General features: G+C 44.9%; 1 protein-coding gene across 1 annotated transcript in view; it reads left to right on the plus strand.

The window, feature by feature from the left end:
- Nucleotides 1–1,017: 1,017 nt before the first annotated feature.
- The window catches only part of NUDT21 (nudix hydrolase 21), a 16,497-nt gene continuing 7,514 nt past the window's right edge, over nucleotides 1,018–10,000 (plus strand). The window contains exons 1-4 of the mRNA XM_068259851.1: nucleotides 1,018–1,034; nucleotides 1,564–1,764; nucleotides 4,813–4,876; nucleotides 8,531–8,620. Of these exons, the coding sequence (XP_068115952.1) occupies nucleotides 1,018–1,034; nucleotides 1,564–1,764; nucleotides 4,813–4,876; nucleotides 8,531–8,620 (372 nt within the window). The remainder of the gene's footprint in view (nucleotides 1,035–1,563; nucleotides 1,765–4,812; nucleotides 4,877–8,530; nucleotides 8,621–10,000) is intronic.

Below are 10,000 nucleotides of genomic sequence, written 5' to 3' on the forward strand. Positions count from 1 at the left end.
GCAGGCGGACAATAGCGGCGAATCGAGCGGGTGATAAGAGCCGGCGGGGACGAGCGGGAATCGGTCCGCGCGCGTATGCCCAGCATTAGACCAGTTGCTTCTCTCTGCTTGCAACAGTTTGGTTGCGACTAGGGCAGTGGAGTTGGTACAAAAAAAAAAAAAAATCACACGACGACTCAGTTTATTGAAACCGACTCCAACTCCAGGTACCTAAAATTACTGACTCCACAGTCCTGGTTGTGACCAATAATTTAAGTTAGATACTCGCCTAAGTAGAGGGAAGGCTATGGATCCCTTTGAACCTTCCCATTATTATCTGCGTCCCATTATTCCCCACCTGGTCTCCCGTGCATCTTCGGCTCTCCTCGGAAGTGTTAGGGTCTCTGAGTACTTTTGAAGATGAGCGTCTCTGTACTGGGCATGCACAGGTCCACACGCATGCAGAGACCTGCTTGCCTTTGGAAGTATCTAGAGACCCAAGTACTCCTACTTCACTAAAGTCATATGCTGGAGGGGGGAGGGGGGGGGTTTGCTGGAAGGAAGGGATGCAGAGAGGACTGGGGAGCCGCCAATGCTTGGAATACACAATGAGATTTTTTTTTCTGATCGATTTCTCATAGAAGTGAATGGAAATCGATTAGCAAAAATGATCGAAAAGTCGATTGGACAATAAATCTGCTGAAAAATCTCATTGTGTATTCCCAGCATAAGGGATGAAGAACTGTCCTTCCTCTTAGGTGAGGGCGTCACTTTTTCTTCCCTGTGTGCTTACAGGTGTCCTGTAGCTGCGCCCGTATCCAGTAGAAGTAAACCAATTTACATGCAATTTTTTGGACACAGAGTTGCATGCAAATTAGCATATGTATACAGGCTTTTTTTTTTTTTTACATGAGAATTTGCATGAGTAATCTGATTTTAGCGTTTTTTGTTTTTTTTTCCTGTATCCGTATTTTGCATATAATTGAACCTTTGAAACGCATTGTAAAGCAAATCCACTCAAATTTACAACTAGTGGAAATGGGCCCTTATTCTAGGTAAATGCCAAAAATTTTCTGGCAGATCTAGCTGCCAGGTCGATTATCTTCATGGCCAATCTGAAATATATATATTCCCCCCCCCCCCCCCCCCCAATTGTTTTTTCCAATCAATTTCCATTCCCCTAAAACATTTGAGTTGTTGGTGTTTCTTATTCTGTGCCTCTTTACTGGTAGCTTTTGTCACCCTTGTGAAATTTTCTAATTCTATATAATAAAACCCCTGCGTCCTCTCCATGTGTCCGTGCGTTTGCGCTAATGCACATGTGTGACATGCGGACGTGGAGAGCAGGAAGATGGGTGCAGGGGGAGCGCAGCCGGAAGCGCGGGTTTAATGTCGGGCAAGGTGGGGGGGGGGTCGCGGCTGAGCCCTAGCGCCCGTTTTAAATGGGCAGGCATAATGCTTAGTAACTATATAACGTATAATCTCAAATCTGTTGTTAGATTTCAAGTGTTACTGCAAATCCTTCACTAGACTCCAAAGGCTTTTACTTGTGTGTTTTCTAACTGGATGTTGATTCTCTTTCAGCTATCCTCTCACAAATTACACATTTGGTACAAAGGAACCTCTATATGAGAAGGACAGCTCCGTAGCCGCGCGCTTCCAGCGCATGCGGGAAGAGTTTGATAAGATTGGAATGAGACGAACTGTGGAGGGGGTTCTGATTGTGCATGAACACCGATTACCACATGTCCTGCTGCTACAACTGGGAACCACCTTTTTCAAATTGTAAGTTGTCATTGTTGTTAAAATATCCTTTCACTATGTTTTAAATGGTTTTATAACTAACATTGAGTGGAGAATTCAAATGCATATCTCTCTTGGAAGAGACAGTTAGCAGTTCAAAGCCCAATTCAGGATTTTTTTTCTTTTCTTTCCTAAAATTCTTGGCCACGATTGCCTCACAGTGTTGGCTGTACTTTGACCGTATCAATACTGCATTCTTTGTCTTATTCACACCATCTTTCAGACTGGTATTGGGGGGACTGCACTTTAAGCCATTCAGACTGTACTGCCTTGCTTAGTGTTTGTAATTCTAGAGCCCAAGTCACATGGTACATAATTTTTGCCCAGACTGATTGATGGAGAGTATGGCTGCATCAGCGCAATAAGTCAGAGCAGCACGGCCGCGATTAGTCAGAGGGAATGGTGGACATTAACTTTGAGGGTCCTGGGCAGCAGTGTTGGTCTCGAGGAGGACATGGGGAGGATCCAGAGGCTTCCCTCTTCAAAAGTATCCTCTATTTTATTTTTTTTTAGGTTCCCCTTTGGGATTGCTTTAAGATGTTTTGTGCATTCTGTATTCCAGCTATGTATTTCTGCTTCAAACAATAACAGTGTTTGATGCAGCCATTAAGTTTCATACACACACCTGTCTTAACTTGGCTGAGGCTGCCAATGACTACTGCCTCAGGAGACAATCGGGCGTCTGTACGTCACCCAATGACCCCCCCCCCCCCCCCAACGTTCAACCCGTGGCAGATGTACGACTATCCCATTATTTGCACCTCTTCCACGCCTGCCAAATGACCTCAGGCATCTGCCGCTTGTTGCCCCTCTGTCGTCCCTCCACATAGCAACACAGCGCATCGTCGGCTACACAGCTAACACGTGTGCATTAGAGCTCTGCGATGTCGTCCAAGGGGGATCAGCTACAATGGGTGACATGTAGATAATAGGATAACAGAGGCGCCAATAGGATAAAAAAAACACTAAAAGAACTTAAAAACCCATCTTGGTAATAGAGGAGGCAGTGGTGGACTCACCCCCTCCAAGCAGAACACACGACGGTGGATTTTCAGTCAAAACAATTTTATTGGATACTCCAAATAAAGTGCAACGCGTTTCACGGGATACAAACCCGCTTCATCAGGCAATAACAGATAGGAGTAAACAGCATCTGCCAGTATCATCAACACTGAGCGCCTCTGACATGTGTTGGGCATGTGTATGAGCCCTTAGAACCAGGCACCCTAACTTTACATCACTGCGTCCTGCCAGACAGCAAGACCTGCTAGCAGACTTCCCAAAGTGTCTTTTAGGTTTGGACCAAAAATTATTGCCCTGATAACTTGCTATGTTTTATTTTGGCTTAAAGTGAATCTGAAGCCAAAATGTAATAAAACAAATAAACAGATACTTGGCTAAGGAGAAGGAAGGCTCTGGGTCCTATAGAGCCCTCCTGGTCCCCTCTTTCCAGCGCTGGCTCTCCGTTAGCAGTCTTCGTACGACAGTCCGCTCTGTGCTGCAAGTGCGCGCTTTTGCGCATGCGGTGTATGGAGCTGCCTTTCTTCAGCCTGTCACCAATTGTGGTGTGATTGAAAAGTGTCATTTAATTGCACCAAGTGGCAGTCACACCAAAAGTGCAGTAGACATTGCACTGGGATTCAACAAGAATCGCATTGTATATCAATGCAAGCAAGTTAAAAAAAAAAAAAAAAAGGCCTGCAGTTTGCTTGATACAGCAGGTGTCCATGCAATCAGCAATGCCTACTCAGTGGAAAAGAGCCCATTGCAAGTTTTTATGCATGTTCAGCTGCCATGAGAGAAATATCGTACCTAGGTGTAAGCTATTTAAGTGAAAGTGTGCCTATTTCTGTTGGTGTAAAGCAGGCATGGGCAAACTCGGCCCTCCAGCTGTTACGGAACTACAAGTCCCACAATGCATTTGCCTTTGAGTCATGACTGTGGCTGTCAGACTCCTGCAATGCACTGTGGGACTTGTAGTTCCTTAACAGCTGGAGGGCCAAGTTTGCCCATGACTGGTGTAAAGTGACATGAATGACTAACAGGAAATCTAAAAATAGGGTCAATAGTTCATAATTTCAGCTCTGACATACTTCAATAAATGTGTCATTGAGTAAAAATAATAAAACAGTAAGGCTGGTTTCACAGTGGGACGTTAAAGTCCCACGTTTATAGCAGCCAGTAACGCAGCCTAACTCTCAGCACTGTAAAATCAATGTGCTGTTCACAATAACACGTTGCGTTACATTGTAACGCAGCACGTTAAAAACAAAGTGCTGCATGCTGTACGTTATACTGGGCTAAGCCACGTTAGACTGTTTGCACATGCTCAGTAATGTTGGAGGAGGAGGTCTCCCTTCTTCCTCCATGGCCAGCCACATGGCTAATATTCACTGCACTGCAGAGAGTGGTGGGACTGTAGTGTTGTCCGGATCATGAACGAATCGTTCATTTGATCCGGATCTTTTTTTGAGTCGAATCATTCGGATCATCACAATGAAAGATTTGGTTCACAGTGGACGTCTGTCTGGAAGAAACTGGAACATACAGAATGTACAGTGCAGGCAAAGTCCTGTCCTGCTAGTCATTTCACCCAGTCTGCTTCCCTAGTAAAATGATTTGGTTCAAAGATCCGGATCTTTTCAATGATCCGATTCAAATGATCCGAATCCTTAAAAAGATCCGGACTTCCTATGACTAACCTGGAGCAGCTGCTTTGAGAGCTGCATAACGCAGCTCAATCTGAAGTCCAACTTCAACACCACCATACGTTGCGTTAGGGGCACGTTATGCGACCATAACGTCCCCTAAAACGTAACGTCTTGGTGTGTAAGTAGCCTAAACGCTTAAAGTAGGTTTAAATATAAAATAAAACTGGAATATCGTAGTCCTTTTGAGGAGCAGGATAGATACAATTATTTTTCACCTCGGGTGTCCTTTTAATTTCAGCCATATATTTTCTGTATATGATTTTTTTTGTTTTTTTTATGGCTATTTCAGATCCATTGATTTACATTTGCTATTTTGCAGGCCTGGAGGTGAATTGAATCCAGGAGAAGATGAGGTGGAAGGTTTAAAGCGTCTCATGACTGAAGTATGTATTTGTAATATTTTTTTTTGCTTAGTTTACAAGTGAATAGCATGGGAAGATATTACAGAACCACACAATCGCACTGTATCCTTTGACCAGATAGTCTTGTCTGTCTTTGGACATATCTGCAGTTTCAGAGGGAAATAATTCAGACTTTTCTCTACTGTCTGCAACATTGCATTTAAAAAGTTATAAGGAGGGAAGGACTGAACCATGGATGTCTGGAGTTGCACATAGATACTGTATCAAAAATCAGGTTGAAAGCCTGTTTCACTTAAAATTATTTCACACAGTGAAGATCTCCCTGATAATGATAGTTTACCTGGTTGCCCCTTATGCTGGGAATACATGGTACGTTTTTCACGCTCGATTTTGCGTCACATCGATTTTCGCGCTCTATTCCGCGTACCAGTTGCCTATCTCTCTTATCTTTCTGCAGTGTTTCCTTAAATGTACGCATTGTTTCCGAGTGCGAAATTGATCCGGCGGGACATCGGACAGGTCGGAAATGATCAATCGAGCCATCTTAATGGCTTACAAACGAACCGTGTATTCCCAGCATTACACCATGCGGTATTCATTAGATTCCAGTAGAGAATTGATGTATCAGTTGCACCACTGAAAGCTTAAAGGAATACTGTAGGGGGGGTCGTGGAAAATGAGTTGAACTTACCCGGCGCTTCTAATGGTCCCCCGCAGACATCCTGTACCCGCGCAGCCACTCACCGATGTCTGGCCCTGCCTCCGGTTCACTTCTGGAATTTCAGACTTTAAAGTCTGAAAACCACTGAGCCTGCGTTGCCGTGTCCTCGCTCCCACTGACATCACCAGGAGTGTATAGCATAAGCCCAGTATGGTCTGTGCCTGCGCAGTACGCTCCTGGTGACATCAGCGGGAGCGAGGACACGGCAACGCTGGCGCAGTGGTTTTCAGACTTTAAAGTCTGAAATTCCAGAAGTGAACCGGAGGTGGGGTCGGAGCATCAGTGAGTGTCTGCGTGGGCACAGGATGTCTGCGGGGGGAACATTAAAAGCCCCGGGTAAGTTTAACTCCTTTTCTCCCGACCCCCTACAGTATTCCTTTAACAGTGTTTTTAATATAGTACAAAATAAAACAGCAAGGAGTAGTGGTTGTAGTGCTTATACACAAGTCGACCTTGTGTATAACTCGACTCCGACTTCAATAATTGAATGCTGAGTGTTGTGTAATCTGCACATATTATAGAATGATGCAATGTTAGAAAAAACACTATATACCTGAAAATAAAAGTGTGATAATATTTTCTTTGCTGCTAATCTTCTAGTAATTATTCATAGTACACAACCAATTCACTATATCATATTTTTTTTTTTTTTTCGCTTCAGTGTCTAAGTGCAGGCAATAACTCCTTCAGGCCCCCAAGTTCCTTCATCAAGAAAGTGTCACTTACAGTACCACAGGGTAAATTGCTGCAAATGGGAATGTCAGTTATAGTACACACATTACTGTGTTCAGTGTTTCCTGTGACCCGAGTATAAGTCGACCCCCTATACTTTTTATTTAGTGATTCAGACCTAAATTTCTAGACTTATACTCGAGTATATCGGGTATACATAGTATTTACAAAGACACAGGGATAGTCTACTTTCAGGTTAGGATGGTACTTTATGTAGGCATTTGAATCCCCACTCAGGTCCGAAGAGTTCCATGGATTATCTTGTTAGTTAATCCCTTTTAGGCATGTATTTAATAATTATTCAGTGTTTAACATTTAAGGACTTAAATGCCTGCAAGGAGTTAGAGACGCTGAAGTCTCATAAAAATCCTCTTTTTACTTCAAATATCTGTTCCTCATCCCTGCCCTAACTAAAACGCCACATCCCCGCGGCTGAAATCTAAATCCCCCCCCCATCCCCAGCTCTGCCTCCATTCGCGTCTATCAGTGGCGGATCTCCGCCTCTCCCCGCCCCTCTCAGTGAAGGAAGTATATAGATATACTGTATCTATATATTGATGTAAATTGGTATGTAGCCCCCGCCCTCCCAGTGGTTTTTAGAATAGGCTGTTAAGCTATGTAGAATTCTCCCAGAGCATTTTGGGAGATTAGGTATTTCTGCTAGCTTCCGAACACAGGGAAGCACCTGCCAGCTCTAAAGATGTTGCCACCTGCTGTAAATTTTAAAGTAGTCCTGTGCGATTCTTATGTAACAAATTTGGATACTTGCCTTGGGAAAGGGAAGCCTCTGGATCCTCCCAAGGCTTTCCCTGTTCCTCCATTTTAGTGCTAAGACCTCTAAACGTTTCACGGAGCTTTGAGCGCAGATGGCTCACACCTATGCAGCAGCACGGAGCTGCCACACGGGTTTAGCAGAAAAAGCTGAGCCCATCGGCTCCTTGCTATTGCGTTGGCCTGTGCTGTCCTCACCTGCACAGTGCGGACAACCTCCACTGACAAACACTTGGAAGGGGGGCAACTGTGAAGACTCTGCAGGATCTAGAGACTTCCCTCTCCTGAGGTAAGCACCCAAATTAGCCCCCCCCCCTTCAGGTTTACTTTAAGAATGTTAAAGAAGGTTTACTTTGAAGTGAACCTCCGGACTAAAAAATCAACTCAGCAGCACTGAAAAGGCTTGGTGTTTAACAGTTTCACAGCATTAGAACTTTGTTTCTCTTATACAAGCCTCGTTTTTAGCTGCACAGAAGAAAACTGCCCGGGCTTTTTTTCCCCTGATGCTGTGCAAAGCATTATGGGATTTCTGATTTTGTTCTCGTTCTGCTGCAATTTTTTTTTTTTTTAAATTTTATTTTAAACTTTGAATTTGACATTTGAAGTCTAGTGTGTGCAGCTGGGAGGGGTAATCAGGACACAGGTCAGTTGGAACTGTGTCTCCTGCTCCTTGTGACCTCCTCCTTTCAACCAAAAAGATGGCTGCCCCCATGAATCACAAACATTTGCCTTTTCTTTTAGAACAGGGTGGGTAAGAGATTATATTACCTATATATTCTAATTAACATAACTAATGTAACTTAATGACAGTATGTTTGTTTAGGCTGAAGTTCCTCTTTAAGAATGTCATTCCGGGTAAGAAAATATTTTACAATGGCCAAGCATTGACTAAATAATTTATAAAGGAACGTTGTAAAAAAAAAATAAGCAGTATTCCTCATAATTTTATATTAATTAAAACTGAAGAGTGGGGGAAAAGTACCTCCAAGTGAGGTAGAGCTATTAACCTCCCTGGCGGTATGCCGCGCAGGAGGAGTTCTCAGGATTTTTTTTTTTTTTTTTACACACAGCTAGCACTCCCGATGACGTCCATGATCGTCGCCATGGCGACGGGGGAAGCCAAACAGGAAATCCCGTTCTGAACGGGATTTCCTGTTTGCGCTGATCGCCGGAGGGGATGCCGCTACACAGCGGCTATCATGTAGCTAGCGCTAGGCTAGCTACATGATTTAAAGAAAAAAAAAATTAAAGTGCTGCGATGCCCCCTGGCGGTTTTAATAGACCGCCAGGGAGGTTAAAGCAAGTGGATTTAGAGGATGTCTTTATTTTGAGCAGGTCAGATGACTTTGTGTTTGCTGTAATAGGGTTGGTTTGCTCAAGCAATCTTTCATACAAAACTCTGTATAATATCCAGGATTTTTAACCTGTCCTTTTTTTTTGTTTCCTCTCAGATCCTGGGGCGTCAGGATGGCGTGCAGCAGGACTGGGTGATTGATGACTGCATTGGCAATTGGTGGAGGCCAAACTTTGAGCCCCCTCAGGTGAGTAGTGAAAATGGGGTTGATTTCTCGTGTAATGCTCGCTATCTCCTTTTGCTCCCTCAGAGTTACCGTGCCTTATGAGAGTAGCATAGCGAGCTCTACGAACTCATGCCTGCTAATTGGCAATGACTAGAACCCCTGCGTGTCCAATCACGTTCAAGGACCTTATCCCCGCTCTTTGGCCCAATAGGCTGCCTGTCAAGTTTCCTGTCAAGTGACTGGCAGCCTATTGGGCCAATCAAAGTGCGGGGATAATGTCCTTTTTAAAGTGATTGCAGTGTTCTCCCCAGAATTTTTTTCCAGCCGGGTGGCATGAAAAAGTAGCCGGGTGGGGAAGTAAGGACACATTGAGTGGAGAAGGGGGGGTCACGCGGGGGGGGGTTGTAGCTGGGGAGTTGGGACAAGGGTGTGTGTGTGTAGAGGATCACAAAAAGTGTCAGGTGGGGTATTTTGATCACCCTGGGTAATACTAGGTGTGAGAGAAGATTGCGCCGAGTGCTACTGTATGTGGAGATAATACCACTGACAGCTATCAGGTGAGGAGGGAGATCTCACCCTTGGTGCAGCTGATGTGTGTGAGGGGTTCATACTAGATGCCTCACATTGTGTTGCTAGTGGATTGAGGGTACATGACTGGCTGCTGCTAATGGACAGGGAACCATCTCCCTTTGGATTGTATGGAGGAGGGGTCTCGCACTGTGTGATATATATCAGCTCCTCCCTGGCTTGCATAGGAAGAACAGAACCATAGGAGTCCAGGAGAGATTTATTTATGAAGGATTGCAGTCTGGACTTTCACAGGACACAGGACTTTCACGTCACAAGCACACATATAGAACAAGAGAGCTATGTGCTTCCACAGCCACTGGCTCGGTTATGTCTGCAGTTTACATTGTGGCTGACTCCAGATAGCATTCCATCTCTCACCATGACCTGCCCGGGATCCTCCACTGTGCTATAAATCACAGCCAACCACACTGCTCCGTCCTGCTGTCAGCATCCCCCGTGACTCCAGCACGTGTTTCTCCCCTGTGCTATAAATCACAGACCGCTGCACTGCTCAGTCCCGCTTTATGCACTGAACTTCGTGCACATAAATTAACGCGTTCAGCCGGTCAATGATTGCGCTCTGCCTGCCTCTAGTCTCTGCCCAGCACATCCCCCACACAGCTTACACTTAGTCATGAGCCTCTGCAGTGACATTCGGCAGCTAGCGCCATGGTCACACCTCTCACCATGCACTGAGCCAATCAGTGCAGGAGCTCGCCGGGAAGCACGAGATCTTGTGTGCAGAAGGGAAGAAGCACATCCTGACAGCCGGGCACTTGTCAGTGAAGAGTGCGGCTAGCGGTGACAGCGATTTCATCAGCCGGGCGGTAA

Source organism: Hyperolius riggenbachi, chromosome 11 (assembly GCF_040937935.1).
Source record: "Hyperolius riggenbachi isolate aHypRig1 chromosome 11, aHypRig1.pri, whole genome shotgun sequence".
Taxonomy (NCBI): Eukaryota; Metazoa; Chordata; class Amphibia; order Anura; family Hyperoliidae; genus Hyperolius; species Hyperolius riggenbachi.